The sequence below is a fragment of the Oreochromis aureus genome, linkage group 4 (genome assembly GCF_013358895.1).
Source record: "Oreochromis aureus strain Israel breed Guangdong linkage group 4, ZZ_aureus, whole genome shotgun sequence".
NCBI classification, from domain to species: domain Eukaryota; kingdom Metazoa; phylum Chordata; class Actinopteri; order Cichliformes; family Cichlidae; genus Oreochromis; species Oreochromis aureus.
Genome location: NC_052945.1, coordinates 876,126 through 895,199, shown reverse-complemented (window position 1 = coordinate 895,199; position 19,074 = coordinate 876,126). Strand labels below are relative to the sequence as shown.

The following is a 19,074-nucleotide window of genomic DNA, read 5'->3' as shown; positions in this document are numbered from 1 at the left end:
ACACTGAACCGAATCACGCGCAGCACCGCAGCCTCGCGCCACACAATAGAGTCGCAGAACAATAGCCGCGCGCGGCGCTGCTTTCCCAGCCTACGGCGGCGAACGGGCCTAGTTCGTGCGGAGGAGTATCACCGGGAACGCGTTGAAAGCGCCGCGCTGCGGCGGGAACGGGCCGTTGTGTATGGCAAGCCATTAGTGCCAAAATTCGCCACTTTTCTAACGCGTTTGATTAAGAAATGGCGTAAAAAACGCCGTTTAATTTTTCAAAACGCCGAAAAAAACGGCGTTCTGTTTCGACAAACGCCGTTTTTTCCGACTCTCACATGGCGCCCTGAACGCACCATCCGAGTGACGTAAAAAGCGGCGTTCAAAGACAGACGGAAACGCCGTTTTTTCCGCCAAGGTCTCCGTTTGTTTCAGAAAAAGCATTCTGTCATTTATTTGCTTTTATTATTTATTCATATGCCTTCCGCGGACCATCTCGGCACTGCGTGGGTGATTGGTGGCTCCGTGCACACTAAGTGCTGCACACAGGGACAAGGCGCACTAATTACGATCAGATCTTCCCTGGGCAGGGGGAGGTGATGAACTGTATGCCACTTTTTCATTGGCATACATTAAGTACAATGTTTTATTGCCTACGGTGGGGCAGGTCACATACTGGGTGAAGGTGGTCAGTGTGGAGTCCAGCGAGACATGATTAAAGTCCCCTGATATTAGAAGAAGAGCTCTCGGAGATTGCGTCTGCGGACCACAGAGAGTCACAGGCTGCCTCCACGGATGCTAACGGCTAATAGCTCAATGTCTCTGTTGCAGAGTTGTTCTTTCACAGCAATGTGCCCAGGGATACCACAACCGTCTTTAACAAACACTGCCCAGTCCCCTCCTTTCCTCTCACCGCTGTCTCTCGTCTTGTCCGGCCGCAGCAGCTGGAAGCCGGGCAGCCTACTCACAGAGGGAGTACCGGGCAGTGTCGGGTACTGCCACTGTGACCGGGTTAGCGTCATTAGCTCCTCAATCATATCAGGGAGCGATCTCACGTTTACAGTGATTACAGGAAGGAGAGATGGTGTGTAAGGTGTCCTTCTCGGGAGACATCACCCCGTCTCTTCCCTCACTGGGGACGCTACACCGTCTGCCGGTAGCGCAGCTGCAGGGCACAGCGCTAACAGCTGATCCCTAACGTAAACAAAGGAGCCATGCGGCGAGTGTCTAAATCTGGGTGAAAAAAGAGAAGACAAAAAGAAGAAAAGTCAACATAACTAGCACGGAGCGGTAATGCATGACGGCAGAATCTGATTGCTAAGACATAAGTTAAAGGTTAAGAGAAGTAAAGAGGAAAATAAGAAAGAAGCTCAGAAATTAGCAGAGCTAGCTCTGCTCATTACCTGTTAGCTGCCATAACAGGTACCACAGTTAAGGTTTCAGAAAAAGTATTCTGTCGTTTGTTTGCTTGATCATGCCTTAAACACATCAAAATGCATAGTGGGATTATAATACAAGTCAATACTGTGACAAGCACTGGTACCGAATAGGCAATCACTCAGCAGCAAGGTGAATCGGTGATGCATTAGTGTGGTCTGCACTTCGTCTTCTTTTATTGGGTGAAATGAGTTGAAAGTAATTGGATGAGGGAACCATGGGGAGTGCCCTGCATAATTTCAATAAAACGCCGCTTTAAACGCCGTTACAGCTGGCACAGAACGCCGTAAAAACGCCGTTTTATGCATCTTTGAACGGCGTTTTCTGCCGAGTGGCGGAAAAAACGGCGTTTCCGTCTGTCTTTGAACGCCGCTTTTTACGTCACTCGGATGGTGCGTTCAGGGCGCCATGTGAGAGTCGGAAAAAACGGCGTTTGTCGAAACAGAACGCCGTTTTTTTCGGCGTTTTGAAAAATTAAACGGCGTTTTTTACGCCATTTCTTAATCAAACGCGTTAGAAAAGTGGCGAATTTTGGCACTAATGGCTTGCCATAGTTGTGTGTGTTTTGGAGCCCCTCGGGAGGAAGAGCCGCGGAGCACGCGGAACGCGCTGCGGGGGGGAGAGCGAGGCGGACCGAGTGCAGAGAGAGAGGCGGACGCAGAGGGGAGTGAATGGGCACGACTGCGCCCTCCGCCTCACCGATATCCATCCGTTCTCTATCGACACAGTTAGACCACCGCGGTCCTTCAGGCAGGCCAGCCCGGAGAACCGGAGCCAGCGGCAGCCAGCGGGATGGCACGCGCATGAAGCAGCGGCGGGCGAAGAAACAAGGAAGCGGACGGCTAGCTGCGCTCAGCACGGGCTAACGTGGGCTGATTGTTGGCGGATACCGATTCTAATGAGCGACCCAGGAGCATGCGAGCTGATTCAGAGAGGTGAGCGGGGAAGGGTGCGTGAGGGTCGGGTTTGTTCACCTACACCTGTCCGGCAGCTAGCTGCGGAGCGGGGACAGCGTGAAAGAGGAAGCTGCTGGAGGGGGCGGACGGGCTGCTAGCGTGCTAGCGTGTTAGCACGCCTAACGTTAATGTTTTAGGAGAGGCTGGGCTGGGGAGGGGAGGGGAAGGGAAGGGGGGCTGCCCTCCTACGTGTGATATTAGGTAATTAACGGGGCAGACTGTATGTACAGGTGTGTGGTCGGGGCAGGTATGCCCAGGCTGGCTGTAGGTGACTGTGACGGGATAGCTGCTAGCTGTTAGCGGCTATCTCCAAACGGTGCCAGATGCGCATCTTCATTATTATTGCTGTTAGCTGCAGCCAGCCTCTGTTTCCGTCACATGTTTAATTAGAAAATCGCGTTTCAGGTGATGTTCTAATACAGGTGTTTCTGTGGGCTCGTGCTGGCCTGGAAGGAGGAAGCTGGTGAAAACGATCCTGGGATGTTAGCTTCACACAGGAAGCAGGATTGCTTCACCCTCTCCGTTTTCATGCTTTAATGTCAGGAATAGTATTCCCTTGATTACTGACAGGCACTCTGAGACTACAGCAGCCGCAAGAATACCCAGAAAATACAATAAATATTCTAAGTAACGTGAAAGAAACACACAGTGAAGGTTCAGAGCAGGCTCAGCAGCCTGTTCAACCAAAACACCTGGATTTAAAAACACCTGGATTTGGACCTGATAATTAAGCAGACCCGGTCTCTTAGTGATGTCAGTAGGTCGAGTTCCACCTAACAGGTTTAAATATTAATGTTGAATCTTTAAGCATGTGGCTGCTCTGCAGAGGGCTGCTTGCTGTTTTTGGTTCTTTTACTTTGCATCTTTTTTGGAATAACACTGTGTCCCTGTTGGATTTATGCAACTGTAAACCTGCAAAGATGCACTTTACGGCCTTACACTCTGCCCCTCAAACCCCAGGAAGTTCTTGTCTCACTGGAACAAAATAAACTGTCTGCAGGTGAGCTGCTGTGCACTCACCTTTACCTGATGGGAAAGCAGGTGCAGCAGATTTATATAAAACAGGGTTTGTCGAGTCCTTTCACTGCTCATACCGAGGCCGCTCATAATCAGCTTTGAGGGGGATTCTAGTGTCTGATTAGAGTTGTTGTGAGGAGCGTGTTCTTGGTCTCCCCGCGGTGAACTTTGAACTCTGACTCCAGAAAGTTTTATTGTTTTTACCAACGAACTGAACAGTTTGAAGTCGAGGATGAAGAGAACATAACCTGAGACTGCCAGATGTTTACGGCTTATTTGTAACACACACTCCAGTCCACAGGAAGTGGCCTCGGCACAGCTGACACTGCTCCACAAACGCGTGCACCAGACCCTGAACTGATCATCGTTTACACAGAGGAAGCTTTTTGAAAGTAATTATCCGTTAGAGCAAATATGTGTTTTAATGCTCTGCAGCCACTTTTAGTGCGACTGGGTTTATACAATAAAATATCAAATTAATGTCACTGTAACAAAGTGTAAAGCTTAACAGTTGCTTTAAAAATAATAAAGGTACAGAGATCAATCGCGTCTGTCCACACAGTGAAATGTTGTTAGCATCAACCACATAAGTGACGATTAATTAATCGAGCAGCGCCGTGAGGCTGCTGCGAACAGCATGTCAGCTGCATGTTGGCGTTTTGGTTTTATTCTTATAAAATGTTTTTTGTGCCACGTGAGAAAAGGAAAAAAAACCCCAACAACCAATGGCTCCTTCTGGTTATCGATCAGCTGAACCTGATCAATAGTCAGTGTCAGTCAGGAGGAGGAGAGGGAGGCGTGTTCATCAGGTTTAAACTGCGTTAAATTGGCTCCGTAACCTGACGGCCGCCTTCTTACAGAGCGACTGTGATTGGCTGTTGAGGTCTGCCACTTCCCTTCTGGCTGCTTCTGCTGCCATGTTTCGAGTCAGCTGGAGGGCCGACTTGTGTTTGGGTGGTGAAACTGCAGGGCGGTGTGGGCGGAGCACGGACAAATGGCGGCTGCAGCGGGCGGCCGCATAGGCTGCACCACAGATTCAACACTGAGCGTAAATGCAGCTTTGATTTACCCCGTGCTGTGCAAAAGTCTTGAGTCACTCCAGTCCTCGTACCTGACCGTTTCCTGTGAAGCACGGTGGAAGTTCTGTCATGGGTTGAGCTCATTTCCAGCGTGACACACTGCCAGTGCAGGGAAGGCACACCTGGATGGGCCTCGTCAGAGCCCGGATCTGCAGTGTGAGGTCATCCTGACAGACAACACAGGCAGAAACATCCAAAAACTAATAAACATTCAAATACTCAAGACTCAGAGGGTGTTTTAAACCAGTCGCATTCAAATCACCAGTTAATTACATGACTTTCTGGGTGCTTATGATATGAAAAATGTTTTTGCTTTTGTTGAACCTCAGACGAGTTTCTGCTGATTTTATTTTTCATTTTGTGAGAGACATATTCTGTTCCAGCCATTTAAACCTCTTTAATGACACGTATGACGTATGGACTTCAGTCCATCTGTAACGTTTCAGGAATCCAACAAAGTGTTTGTTGGATTTAAAAAAGCGTCTTGATGAGTCCAGATGTTAATCAGCTGTTAGTGACGTTATTGGTATGATGATGTCATTAAAAGGCTCTGACAGCACAAACACAGTTCAGAGGTCCAGTTCAGGTAAAGCTAACAGACAGCCTGTCAGTCAAAGAGACCACGCCCCTAATAATGCAAACTTCAAACCTTAATACGATTGAAACAGGTGTTGTGAGGGGTTTATCTACATGCTTTAAACGTTTTTACCTCCACAGGGATCGTCTGCTGCTGTCCCACATGCTCATGTCTGTCCTCTCTCTCTCTGGTTCCAGCTGACTTGTTCGGTGATGTCGGGCAGTAAGTCGCTGGGCGGGGGGGCCGGCGGGGGGGCGAGGCGCAGGCGGACGCGGTGTCGGCGCTGCCAGGCCTGCATGAGGACGGAGTGCGGCGAGTGTCACTTCTGCAAGGACATGAAGAAGTTCGGTGGGCCCGGCCGCATGAAGCAGTCCTGCCTCCTGAGACAGTGCACAGCGGTGAGACGCACACACGACATGACAGCAGACGCCGAGACTGTAACCTAAACATGAACCACACTGACCTTAAAATGAACCGAGGAAGATTAAAAATACATTACAGACCCTCATTGTTAGACTCTACACAGCAGCTTTGCATGATTCAGTTCAGAATCAGTCTTCTTTGTCTGACCTACGTCCCTCAGAAAGCTCTTACACAGAGGTCTTGTTTAACGCTGACAATGTTTGTGTGGAACAGTCACAGTGTGACTGTGTGACAAGTGCACATGCTTCTGTCACACACGGCCACCGTGGGCTGATGTTTGCAGCTGCGTGCCGTCCAGCAAAAACCTGCCGAGAAAACAGGAATGTGTGCGGCTTGCAGACTGAAGGGTGACCTGTGCTTTTAGCTTTGGATCATCCAGCCCAAACATGTCAGTAACGCGTGACCTACGCAAACCAGCAGGAGACGCGTCAAATCTCGCAGGGCTCGCTCAGCGGTCCTCGCCACCGCTGGCACACCGGCCAGCGAGAAAGCCCCTCCCACAGACTGTCAGATCAGGCTCAGGTTCAGTTCGTCTGCAGGTAAGCCTCCGCGGTGGGACCTCAGGCTCCGTACAATCAGGTACCACTGTGGCTTCAACTGATATGAAGCAATGATTGATGAATATTATGCCCTTTGACCTCTGAAACCCTCAGCTGGAGTCAAACCCAGCTCAGTGGTTTGCTATCAGGAGAAAGTGTCAGAAGCATATGACTGAGCAGATCACGGAGGCGTGTTAGCTGCAGTGTACGTGCATGTTCGGTCTCAGCAGTGCTCCATCATCCAGAAACATTCAGCTCATGAAAATCACACTGCAGGAACCCGTCCACTCATTTATGCTCAGATCTGCGGTCTGAGTAACGGTTAAACAGGTTTCCATGTCAACACGGTCCTCCATTACACCTGCTGCTGTCCCTGACGGCAAGAACGAGACCCATGCACAGGTGTGTGTGCGCACATGCTGAAGATGTGCTGTATTCTTCTTTCTGTGTGTCGATTCTTCAAATAGCATCAGCCAAGAGCCCAGCGGGCGACGATGCTGGGTTTCCGTGGCAACCAGAGATGGTTGCTGGCACTGTGAGTGAGAGCGAGTTGGCTTTGATCCATTGCCATTTCACAGAGATGCTTAAAACACACACACACACACACACACACACACACACACACACACACACACACACACACACACAGAGTGAGACGGTCTGTGGCTCACATCGATGGAGATTTATTTATGTGTTGTTGGAGCTTTGTGTGGAGGAGGAGGGTGCAGGTTAGGATGATGCTCCTTGCTTTGCTCCCTCAGTAGGAGCAGAGACGCCCCCCAGTGTCTGCTGAGAGGATGAGGAGCAGCAGCTGCAGGTGTTCTGCGTGCTGCTGCCTCACTGAGGACGAGCAGTGACCTGGCGACCTGCAGCTCATCGCCTCTTTAAGTCATCGCGAGCTGTTTGAGGCCTCAGACCGCAGGTTTGGGTCTGGGGTCGACCACCCTCCGTGGGTTTGGTGTGTGAATCGTTCTCCTGGTGTTTCTGACCGTCACACAAAAAAAATCTGTTGTTTCTGAGTACGTGAAACACGAAAATAAAATAGGATCATGCGTCTGTGCTGCTGACCTTTGGTGATCTGCTTGTTTCTTCATTCCTGCTCAACTTTTAAAAGTTTGAAAGGTGCATGATCATGTTTTTAAAAAAGCAAAATGCGATCCAGCCGAGGGTCACTGCTCGACTAACGAGGTGAGATTGTAGACTCGGCTTCTGTTTGGATGAAAACAGCACAGGCTACAGACCCAGTCACAGCAGAGCTCCACGATTCTGCGCTCGGATCAATAACCGCACAGTGTTGGAGGCCAGAGCAGCCAGATGAATGCCCAGAGGGGAACGGCCCACCTGCAGGATGTGCAGAAGAAGAACTCTTCATCGATCAATCAGATCCCGACTGAGCCGTGAGCAGGTCAGGAGGGTCTTAAAGTCACAGGAAGGAGTCTGCCCCTCACCTGTGGGCCTGATCGACCTGCTCTGAGATCCAGATGTTTCTCTGACAGATGTTCAGTTCTGCTGTTTGATTAGGAAGCAGGAGCAGACATTAGAGCTCCAAAGGTTTCAGCTTTGTGTGGTTTGTTCACGTACTCGCCTCCCAAAACATCTGCATCCACGTCTTTATTCAAATTGTCAGCATGTTTCTGTTTTTACCCCCCCGTACACGTCTCACCTGTCTGTCTCACCTGTCTGTAGCCGGTGTTGCCTCACACAGCTGTGTGCTTTGCGTGTGGAGAGGCGGGGAAGGAGGACACGGTGGACTCAGAGGATGAGAAGTTCAGCCTCTCGCTGATGGAGTGCACCATCTGCAACGAGATCATCCACCCCAGCTGCCTCAAGGTCAGTTTGCCTGGAAAGGGCTTTTACTTTGAAACGCCGGTTTGTTTCCTGTGAATGAAAGTTTAATGATGCTGAGGAGAAACTGGGTCGATGCAGCAGAGCTCTCAGAGCTGCGAACGAGGACGGAGGTCTGTGCTCGACACAGAGACGGACTCGCATCCAGATGTTTGAGACTCGGGCTGCACATCATCAGCGTGCAAACACACAGCATGCTGCTGGAGTGCAGACACTGCACACACTGAGGTGGAGCCGGGCTTCTTACTGTCCTGAAAACAGAAACCTGGATCTGGAAATGATCGCTCTTCATTTTATCTTTTGGTTTCACTCGGCTTGCCCTCTGTGGCTGCTGTGCAGGCCTGAGATTGATGGCTTTCCATCGGTGTGTGCGGCAGCATTAATCCACACTAACAAACCAAACAGAGGTGCACACACACTTCCTGACTCAGAGTGAGTCCACTGAAAGCAGCAGCAGCAGCGGTGACTCAGCAGAAGTTTAATCTGTGTAACTTTGTAAGTGTTCAGCAGCTGCACACTGGTCACATGATCAGGTTAAGTACATTCAAATAGCAAGCAAAAGTTCCCTGGCTCGATCAGGACGTGAGTAACATGTGGCGCTCATGAATGTGCATATAACAGTGTAATTACAACTTCCAAAAAACTCATTAAATGAATGATAAATGATAAATATTCTGTCAGAGCCACCAACATCTTAAATGTCACATAACGGTGTCTGACGGCCTTCCACAGACAGGAAAACACTTGGGGCGGATCAGGATCTGGTCCACACAGCAGCATTTATGGGGTACGGTCTGAATTTATTGTGTTTGGCCGACTAAGTTTGTCCAGCAGCAGCCACCGTAGCTCAGATTACACTGGAATTGGGAGAAGAAAACAGGCCTGAGCTGTCTGAATCGGCTGACGTGGTGAAAATTAGTCGCTGTAACTTCAAACTGAGGATATTTCCTTGCAGCGGCTCCGTCACATGACCCGCAGTCGTGTCGAGCTGCTAGCATCTCCTCCTCTGCAGCCGCTTGCTGCTCTTCCTGATGTTTCCAGATGTGCTGATGTGTGCTGCCTTTTGTCCTCAGATGGGCAAAGCTGAAGGAATCATCAACGACGAGATCCCGAACTGCTGGGAGTGTCCGAAGTGCCACAAGGAGGGCAAAACCAGTAAGGTGAGAGTGGGACCAGTACAGGGGACCGGTTCAGGGCAGCGGTGCGCTCGGATAGACTGAGCCCTGCTTCTGTTTGTGTGCAGGACCAGGCGGATGGCTCAGGCAAACGCAGGCTGGATAACGGTGAGGTGGGCCGGTGGAAGCTCACCGATGACCCACCTCCTAAAAAGAAAGCCCCACCCACCTCGGAGGAGGGCGGGCACAAGAGGAAGAAGGAGAAAGAGCTGCCTGCGGACAGCGGGCCCAAGAAGAAGGTGACCTTAAAATCAGATTGAACGAGTCACAGAGTTGATTATAGATTATTTATCTGAGATATTTAATGTGCTCAGATTTAAGCACAGCATGAATGGAGGAGGAGCCAGTTTACAGCTCCCTCTCCAAACTGCTGTTAATGACACTACTGATGTTATCGATCTGCTTCCTGTTTGTTCCTCAGATGAAAGGAGGCCACGAAAAACGGCTGAAAAAGGTACGACATCCACCGCTAACCAGGGTTTTAATAGTTTTGCAATTTTCATTAGTTTTTATTTTTATTTAGTTTTGACTTCAGATTTTCAATTTTATATTAGTTTTAATTAGTTTTTACCAATTGTTTGCTAGTTTAGTTTAGTTTTTATTTTTTTGAAAATCCTTAGTTTCAGTTTAGTTTTGATTAGTTTCAGTTATAGTTTTAGTTGTGTTTGCAATAATTAAGTGTAACAAAATCCCAGTTTCATCATATCAGTCATGCTCTTCTGCTTATCCTTGGGTATGCTGCTATTCCAGCTACCATACCCTGCACCCTGGACAGGTCGCCTGTCTGTCGCAGGGCTAACACGCAGAGACAGACAACTCACATTCCCACCTATGGGTTCTTTAAATAAATAAAAAAATAAATTAGGGCAGATGAACAACCATTGATACCAGGCAACTATAAAATGTATATCTTGGCCCCAATGAGACTATTAACTCTTGCAGCACCGGGTGTTCGTAATTTTGGTTCAAGTGAATTGATAAACCTTTTGAAGGCAACTGACTCACACAGTTATGTAGATATCCCAGTCCTGTTGTCTCGGGATGCATCACGCTGCCTTGCCTGGTGTTAGCTTCTGTTTCTGGGGATGAGGGTTGGGTGTGCTCCCTTACCTTCTCAAGGTAAGCTAGGCTAGGTTAGCCTTCTTGTGTGAGCTTTTCAAGTGCACTTTAAGGTTTGTGGGATTTTTTTCCCTTTAGAAATGTCCCTCATAATTTGTCTCGTTCCACTACAAGACACTTGCTTTATCCAAAACACAGTCATATTCAAAGTAATCCCAAATCGGAAGCTGGCGCTTTCTCCAGACTTTTCCTGACATGATTCTGCGCGTGGACGGAGCACCAACACAGACGACTCGACTAACGTACTGCCACCTGCTGGCATAATGAGACACAGCAAGAAAAAAACCTGGAAACTAAACTTAATTTTCACCCTTGACTATTGTATGACACGCACACATCAACGAAAACTAAACACATTTTTGCTATAAATTCAGTTAATTTTAGTTAGTTTTGTGAACACTGATTACAGTTTTAGTTAGTTTTCCTTTTTTCGTTTTTATTTTTATTTCCGTTAACGAAAATGTTTTTTCACTTCTAGTTTTCGTTAGTTTTAGTTAACGATAATAACCTTGCCACTAACCCACATGATGTCATTGGGCTTGGTTACCCGCCCGCTTTCTCTGACGTGTTGTCTTTTCTCTCATCAGAAACCCAAACAGGAGGCAGCAGAGTCCAATGGCCCCTCCTCCTCTGGGGGCGGAGTCTCGGGGGCGCAGGGCTCCTCCACGTCATCTTCCTCACAGCCCGGAGGAGGCGGCGGTGTGGGCGGGACGTCAAGCGCTGACCAGCGTTCCCATCACAGAGAGAAACTGGAGCGATTCAAGAGGATGTGCATGCTGGAGCGCCGGCCCTCCTCCTCCTCCTCCTCGTCCTCCAGCTCAGAGTCTGACTCGGAGTCTGACTCCGACGACTCCTTGAGGGGGGAGCAGGGGGGAGGGTCTTCCCCGTCATCGTCCTCGCCAGCCCCACCCCCTCCCGTCGTCTACAGCAGCGGCAGTCGGGCGGAGCGGGAGAGAAGGGAGAGGGAGCGGCGTCTGGCCGAGCTCGGCTTCAGTGCCAGCGAGGAGTCGGAGGGGGAGGGAGGGAGGGGCGAGGAGGACGAGCGGGAGGACGAGCAGGCAGGGGGAGACAAGTCCCGTCGGAGAGGGGAGGCGGGGCTGCCTCAGAGGGGACGCAAAGGCGGGCTGATGGACGGAGAGGATGAGGACACGCCCACTTTGGACAGGACCAGGAAAAACTCCGCCTCCCTGCCCCCGCCCTCGCCGCTGTCTTCCAGTCAGATGGCTCTGTCCTTGCAGCACGACAGCTTCACGGGGAAACAGCGCAGCAACGGGCAGGAGGCGCGCAACGGACGGACACGTGGAGGCACGGGGGGAGGAGGGGGCGGGGAGAAGGAGAACACCAGCGGAGCTCTGACCAATCACAGACACGGCGGGGGCGGAGCGGGTGGGACCAAAGGTAGCGGCAGCCGTGGCAACAAGATTCGAAACAACAAGAACCAGACGTCTAGAAACAGCACCACCTCCTCAATCCCCACCTCAAACGGCGGGGGGGGCGGGGCCAGCGGACTCATGATGTCAGCCATGGCAGCGTCCCCTTGCTCGCAGCCGTCTCGCCTCGGCCCTCGCTCTCAGATGATGAAGCGCAGCCCGCCGGCCGTGCCCTCGCCTCCCCGCCCTGTGCAGATGGAGAGGCACCTGGTGCGTCCCCCGCCGGCGTGCCCCGAGCCCAGCTGCCTGCCGCTGGACTCTGGCACCGCCCACATCATGACACGGGATGTGTGGCTGCGAGTCTTCACCTTCCTGAGTCACAGAGAGCTCTGCGTCTGCATGAGGGTCTGCCGCACCTGGAGCCGCTGGTCAGTCACTATGAGGTTATGGGTGTGAGGGGGCGGGGTCTCGTACGATGGCCTGTCAGAGCCGCTGTAGCTTCCGATGAAACCCGAGCACGCCTGCTGCTGATTGGGTTTAAAAGCTAATTATTAAAACCAGCCAATGATAATGAAGCTTCTGCAGGTCCACAGTTGAAAAAATAATAAAATAAAACACTATAAGAATAAGAGGCGGAGTCTGAGGAATCATGCAGTTTAAATTTATCAATAATTAAAGTCATGAAGCTGATGGGTCCATGTACACTTTGCCTTTACCCCCTACTTGGATCGATCAGAGCAGGTACTAAAATGTGACATGGTCAGACTGCACGCCACTGATTGGCTGGTCACTGGCGTCTGTTTCACGAAATCAAAACTGCCAAAACGACAGCGTGTTAGCCGCAGACCCAGCAGCACGTATATCGGCGCCTTAACGTCCACCTTTGTTGTAGCGTTCGTGTCACATTCTCACTACGTCATGGGACCCTCGGCCGTGTTTCTATGACGACAACCACACACATTAGGTGGTACTCGATTAGGGGGGCTACAGTTGCACTTTTACAAGACAAAAGTGGACTCGCTTCGATCAGAGCTGGAGAACAATGGTAGGTCCGAGTTCATCCCGTCTGGGTTGGGTTTCCAGGTCGATGCGTCTCGCTGTAGACATGACTTGTGCTTCTGCGTCGTAGCTTACGCCATAACCGGAGCCCTGTTTTAACCCCACGCTGCAACCTTCCACATAACCTGACGTGAGCCTCGCGGGTAACTACACGTTGGGTCGACATATACTGCCGTATCTCTAGTGGCGTGGAAGGTTGCGGTGTGGGGACAAAAGGAGTTTCTGGCATTCCTTTAGTCTAACCTCCACGGTCGTCGACCCTGCGGACTAAAGCTGTGGTCTCTCCCTCCCCCAGGTGCTGCGATAAGAGGCTGTGGACTCAGATCGACCTGAGCCGGCAGCGCTCCATCACCCCCCCCATGCTGAGCGGCATCATCCGCCGGCAGCCCGTCTCCCTCAACCTGGGCTACACCAACATCTCCAAGAAACAGCTGATGTGGCTCATCAACCGCCTGCAAGGTGACAGTGCCCGCCACCTCCACCCACTGCACACACACGTTACCCCAACACACAACACGAAGACTGAAGCGCGAGGGGAACTTTAATTATAAAAACACTTTGATTCTGATAACTGCTGTGGATCCCCATCTTACCGAATCAACTTCGTATTCATCCGCTCACGCTGTGGGTCGGCAAATAGAGCCGAATCTGAAGGCTTGTTTTCAAGGCCTCACACAGGTGTAGCTCACCTGCCCACACCCTGTTACAAGTTGCCATGGTTTCCATTTGGACTTGATGGTGTAAGGTTTATTGGTCAAACCAGGTCACGTGATACTCCTGAAACCTCCCACTGGAGCCATTTCCCTCCTTCCTGTGAGGCAGCGAGCGGCTCCACCTTTCACCTGCGAGTCTCACCTGTGTCTTCTGTCCCGCTCAGGTCTGCTGGAGCTGAATGTGTCGGGCTGCCCGTGGGCGGCGGTCTCCGCTCTGTGTCAGGCCGTGTGCCCCTGCCTGAAGCTGCTGGACCTCAGCAGAGTTGAGGACCTCAAAGACTCTCACCTGAGAGAGCTGCTGGCGCCCCCACCTGATACCAGGACAGGTGAGACACCCACATTGGAAAACCTCCGCCTGCACAAAGGCTCTGAGGTTATCACGTGTTTGATTCTCTGCTCTCTAATTGGCCCTGCAGCCCACGGGGAAACCAGAGCGGGGCGTTTCCACAATGTGACGGAGCTGCGTTTGGCGGGTCTGGACCTGACGGACGTGTCGTCCCGCCTGCTGGTGCGTTACGTTCCTCACCTGGCCAAGTTGGACCTGAGTCACTGCGGGAACATCACCGACCAGACGGTGCACACGCTCACCTCCCACATCTCCCCCCTGAGAGAGAGCCTCACCCACATCAACCTGGCAGGTAAGCGACGTCTGAGCCTCGCCGTTGTCCTGCTCCACCTGTGCTGCTGCTCCGCCTCACCTGTCTGTGTGTTTTCTAGGTTGTGTTAAGGTGACGGAGCAGTCCATCCCGCTGCTGCGCCGCTGCACCTCCCTGCAGACGGTCGACCTGCGCTCCTGCTCGCTCCTCTCCTCTGAGACCGGACAGCTGCTCTCCTTCCCCTCCCACGCCGCCACCTCCTCCTCATCTTCTTCCTCTGCTACCACCACCACCAGTGTCGCCGCTACATCCTCCTCCACGCCTGCCACCTCCTCCTCCTGTCCTCCTGAAGACAGAACGCTGCTAAAGAACAGCTAAAGTTCGCCTTCATGTCATGTGACACTCGAGTCCAGGTGGCCTGCGAGCCCAGCCTCGCTCCTCATTACACTACAGACAGGTGAGGAGGAGGAGGAGGAGTTGTGCAGCACTGCTCCTGACACTGGAAGAGGAGGAGGGACGTATTTTGGGAAAAAGTTGTTGGTTATAGTTAAAAATAGAAACCCTGAGCATGTATATATTTGTTCTCTGTATAATTTGGGTGTGTGTATATATCTGTAGGGTTACTGTAAATGACCCCTGACCTTTGAACCATCATCCCACACCTCCTTAAACTCCCCGATCTCCTTCCTTTCTGTCCTTCCACCCTGCGACCGATCAGCCGGTCAGCTGCTCGTCAAGCGAACACGCTGCGCTCCGTCTGTGCAGGTCAAGCTTTCCCTCTGCTTCCTGTCTCACAGCATCATCCGCCTTTATTTTCGTGTTTCTCACCTGAAGCGTCACCGACCTCACACTACACTTTTCATGTCCTCCTCTGCACAGACCACAAATCCATCGACCGTCAAAGTTCATTCAGACTGACCTTTACTGAACTTGGTTTATTTAACGTGACGAACTCTTCACATTTCAGACGCTCGAGCTGCCAAGTGACTCAAATTCAGGCAGAAACTTCCATCAATCGACTGTTTCTGGCACCTCTTGTGGTTTCTCTCTCCAAAAGTTTGCCGTGATTTGAGTAAAGACTTAAACATGGTCACAGCAGGTCATCGCTGATTTAGTTTCGTTTTTTCTATTTGACCTCTAACCTCACCGATGACTCCTCTGTAAATACAAACAGCTGAGTGCGTATGAATCGATTAATTGCCTAAAAGATCAGAAAGAGTTTGTCACTGGAAAAACTTTGGTTTGGTTTGGTCCAACACACTGTCCACGACTCAGGCGTTGGCTGTAGCGTCACCGTGACCAACCGACACTGGGAAGGAACCAGAGGGAAAATGGCGAGGGATGGATTCCTGCTGACGGGTCGCTTGTATTGGGTTGTTCACGTAGGCGAACCTCGAGTGTCGTTTTCGTAACACTGATTTCTGCTGCTGCTCTGCAGCTTCCTTCAGGCAGCACAGACACATTTTCTATTGTGGAGCCCATTTCTTTTAACGAGACCATGATGAATGTACTACAAACACCACGATGGAGCAGAAGTCCGTGTTCTCTGGGCTCAGTTTAACCTACAGTCAGTCTGAGCAGGCTGTGGAAGCGTGTTCATAAAACACAAGAGTCCCATCACCGGGCGAAACAGTGCCAACTTCCTGTTACGCCCCGGCAGGCCCTCCAAGTTCCTAAACCGTGACGAAATCTTCTGCAGTCAAAACGGAGGCGTAGCTTCCCTCGGTGCGCAGGCAACCTCCGTCAGCTGACGACATAAGGACAGCCGTGTCTTAGCTGCTTTAAATGTACCGATGCGTCCACGAGGAGCCGTCCTACAGCTCCTAATATTTCATGTTCGCTCCAAGACCTCGTCCTCGGTCGCCCCGGAAACAACAGCTGTGGAAGAACATGGTGGAAATCAGTTTCGAAGGTGAAGCGGGGATCAGTGCTGATTTAAAAACCTTTCTGTAGCTCCGCCCGCTCGATCAGTTGCACGCCGCTGGGACTGGTGGGAGGCGGGGCCAGACTAGCGGTCTCCCCATGCTTCCTGTGCCCATGCCGAGCTAGGCTGCAAACTGAACATGTGGTACTATCAAAGGATTGCAGTCTGTTTCCTGTATCGCAGGTGACCTTTGGCCATGTGTGGGTTGTGTTCAGGTGTTCCTCCTCCCTCTGAGCGTGGGCGTGATCAGACTGATCACGCTTTTTGAAACTGAGCCTCAATCATCCCTGTTTGATTTTATACATGTGTCCATCACCTTCGATCAGCTTCCTCTGATCAATCATCAGTTTTCTCAGGAGTATTTGTTGTCTTTGATTTTCTGTTTTCTATTTATTTTGTGCCACAGCAGCGCTTCCATCCACTCCGATTGGAGACATTCCTGTTTTCTGGCTGCTCACACTCCATTTGATCAGCTTCCTGTCGTTGCATCGTTCAGATTACTTTGAGAAATATGAATCTGTTTGCTGAAGAAACCTATTTCTGCCAGGAAAAGAAAAACATGGATGAACAGTCCAAAATCGAGTTTGCAGAAGCACGTCTGGACTTGTTTTATAAATCCTGTGTGTGTGTGTGTGTGTGTGTGTGTGTGTGTGTGTGTGTGTGTGTGTGTGTATAATCTTGCTTTTGTTTTAATAATCTTAATTTAGCATAGACTTATTTTATCATATCCCTAGTTTTTCTTATGATTTGCCATCAGTTGATCTTGTTTCTTGTCGTGTTCTTGACTCGTCTCAGGTTATTTCTTAATTTTAGTCACTCTGTAGTTGCGACCGAGAAAATCAAGATGATGACTTTGGGTCTTTAGTTGTTTCATTCATGAAGCGTTTGTTTTCTTGGCTTAAATGGGCTTCGGTCGTTTCTTGTGGGCGTCAGTTATGAAAAAGCATCCAGTTGTATTTGAGCAAAGTTTTGTTTTGTTTTTTTTCATGTTTCCATGGATAAAAGCAGGGAATTTCAATTATAAAGTCGCACAGATGTTTCATAAATGACGTCCAGATGCTCAGCTGTAACTGTTGGGTTTATTTTTCTTGATGTATGTGAACTGCCTGAGTTTCCTGTGGGTGGAGGGTGATGTTCAAAATGTTTTTTATTTTGTGATGTTTGTATTTTAAGATGTACACGTCTGCGACACATCAAATGGCCGATCAAATCACAGCGGTTTTAATGACTAAAACTTACTTTCAGGATAGACTAGAGTAAATGGATTGCCTTGAGCCAGCTGGCAAGTTGGTTAGCTGCAGTCAGTGCTGCTTTACCTCCGCTGCTCAAATATCACTCAGACTATTAAAACTAGTGGACAAAAAATGTCAAATTAGTGAAAACGTCCTCTAGCTAGCCCACATTAGCGACAAGACCCTTTGTAATTTAGGGATTTATTGTTGTTAGCCAGCTAACACGCTAACACTAGCTCTTTAAAGATAAAAATAAAAACTAAAGAATTGAGTAAATTGCATAGAGCAAAATAGCTAATAATATAATGTTGGAACTTACATGAGAATCTGGACAGGAATATTAAAACCTGAGGGCAGGAAATAATTTGTCAAGTTAATTTATAACAGCTAAAGATAACAGAATTAGTTTTAGCTAGCTAAATTATTAAAGTATAAACTAAAAAAAACAAACATTTTTTTTTTTTTGTTAGGGAGATTTTTATTTATCAATAAGCTAACAAGCTAATTCTGTTTAATTTTAGCTTTGAAACTTGTCAGGAAAATTCCAAAATAAGCAGGAAAAGGGTTGGATTTATCAGACTAGTGAGGGGCTAGCTGAAGTTAACTGCAAAGGCTGTAGAGGTTTAGGGTTGGCTGGGTAAGAATACCTGATACTGTTAAAGTTAATAAAAGAAAATGAGCGGGAAAATGGCTACATTCTTTAGGCTAGCTCAGAGGAGCTAAAATACCCAGAGGTTTAGCTAACATTGATTCAGAACTTGGTCAGAAAAATAAACATGGAGGAAAAGATTAACCAGGTCTAAAAGTTTAGTTTTTGTTTGTTTGATATTTTTTTTTTGTTTTTTTTTTTGTTTGTTTTTTTTGTAATGATTACATTCTCAAGCTAATTGGTGTTAGCTTTTTGGTTTAGAGTAAAGTGTTCACGTCTTTCTGGGGACATGATCGTAACTGTTTACTGTCTGCTATTAGTCATTTTCTGCTGTTTGTTTTAAATATGTTAACCGTTGCCGGTGTTCAATTCTTAGGAAAAAAATGCAGCATCAGCACCTTCTGTTAGTTGGTATGAGTGAATATTGCAGCGCTGCAGCCGAGGTATCGCAGTGTTTCCTGCAGCAGTGCGTCGACTTTGGGCTGCTACCGGCTGTGAAATAAAAGTATTATGGGTAAATTTCAAATCGCCTGTGACGCCTTGTTGTGCCATAAACGCACCAGATCAACTGTCAGCATATGAATGGGTCATTTTTTTTTTTTTTATATATTTTATTTTTTTCTATTTGATGAGGGTTTTTTTTCTTTTTTCTTGTTTTGTTTTGTTTTTTCGTAGGGGTGGTGCCTCGCATGCTCTCTGCCGCTTCAGCTAGCAACAAATGAGGAGGTCAAATGTGACTGGTCGATAATTGCTAAGTAATGAAAACTGTTTTCGAGTCGGACACCTGCGCTCTCCTCTTAGTAAAAACTGAATCATGTGGTGTTTGATGTCTCTTTTTTTTTTTTTTTTTTTTTTTTTTTTTTTAAAAGATGCACTGGATCATCATCTTCATCTTCACCTTTTGCCAAATGTAGTTTTTGTTGTGAATAGGGGCATTTTATCCTGTTTTCCCTCTGTTGGGTTCTTTTTATACTTTGTCCATGACTCTTCCATTGTGTTGATGTTAAAAAAAAAAAAGAGGAAGATGTTGGAACAAACGGTAAATAGACACAAAAAGACCAACTCAAGGCAGCTACGTATGAGTGACTACTGTAAAATGACTAATAAAGAAGCAATGGGTTTGTTTTTCAGCTGTGTCTCTTTATTCAGCTCGACGTGTTTTATTCAGACTTTTCCTGCGTCACTTCACCTGCACTCACCTGGCTGTGGCCTCTCTCCTCTAATTATATATTTAAAAAATCAAATTATGGAGCACTTTCCTCAAAGTCCTAAAACAGATCAACACAGAGTCAGATACACAATCATAAATGTGTCAGTATGAATGTCTGCAGCTGCTTTTAGTAAAAACCTCTGAATCAAAGTCGAGGAGTGACACCCAG

The 19,074-nt window shown here is 48.9% G+C and overlaps 1 protein-coding gene across 1 annotated transcript; it reads left to right on the top strand.

Moving 5' to 3' along the window:
- Positions 1-1,966: 1,966 nt before the first annotated feature.
- zgc:158376 (uncharacterized protein LOC100101643 homolog) lies at positions 1,967-18,825 on the top strand. The gene is made up of 11 exons (XM_031728656.2): positions 1,967-2,357; positions 5,249-5,449; positions 7,700-7,843; positions 8,932-9,018; positions 9,102-9,272; positions 9,455-9,487; positions 10,740-11,950; positions 12,877-13,040; positions 13,459-13,620; positions 13,711-13,932; positions 14,012-18,825. The coding sequence occupies exons 2-11, from the start codon at positions 5,264-5,266 to the stop codon at positions 14,266-14,268; spliced, it is 2,637 nt and encodes an 878-aa protein (XP_031584516.1). The 5' UTR covers positions 1,967-2,357; positions 5,249-5,263; the 3' UTR covers positions 14,269-18,825.
- Positions 18,826-19,074: the final 249 nt, after the last annotated feature.

Coding starts and splice junctions, on each gene's coding strand:
- zgc:158376 (XM_031728656.2), top strand. CDS start 5,264: ATGTCGGGCAGTAAGTCGCTGGGCGGGGGGGCCGGCGGGGGGGCGAGG. Junction 5,450..7,699: donor TCCTGAGACAGTGCACAGCG/GTGAGACGCACA, acceptor ACCTGTCTGTAG/CCGGTGTTGCCTCACACAGC. Junction 11,951..12,876: donor TGCCGCACCTGGAGCCGCTG/GTCAGTCACTAT, acceptor TCCCTCCCCCAG/GTGCTGCGATAAGAGGCTGT.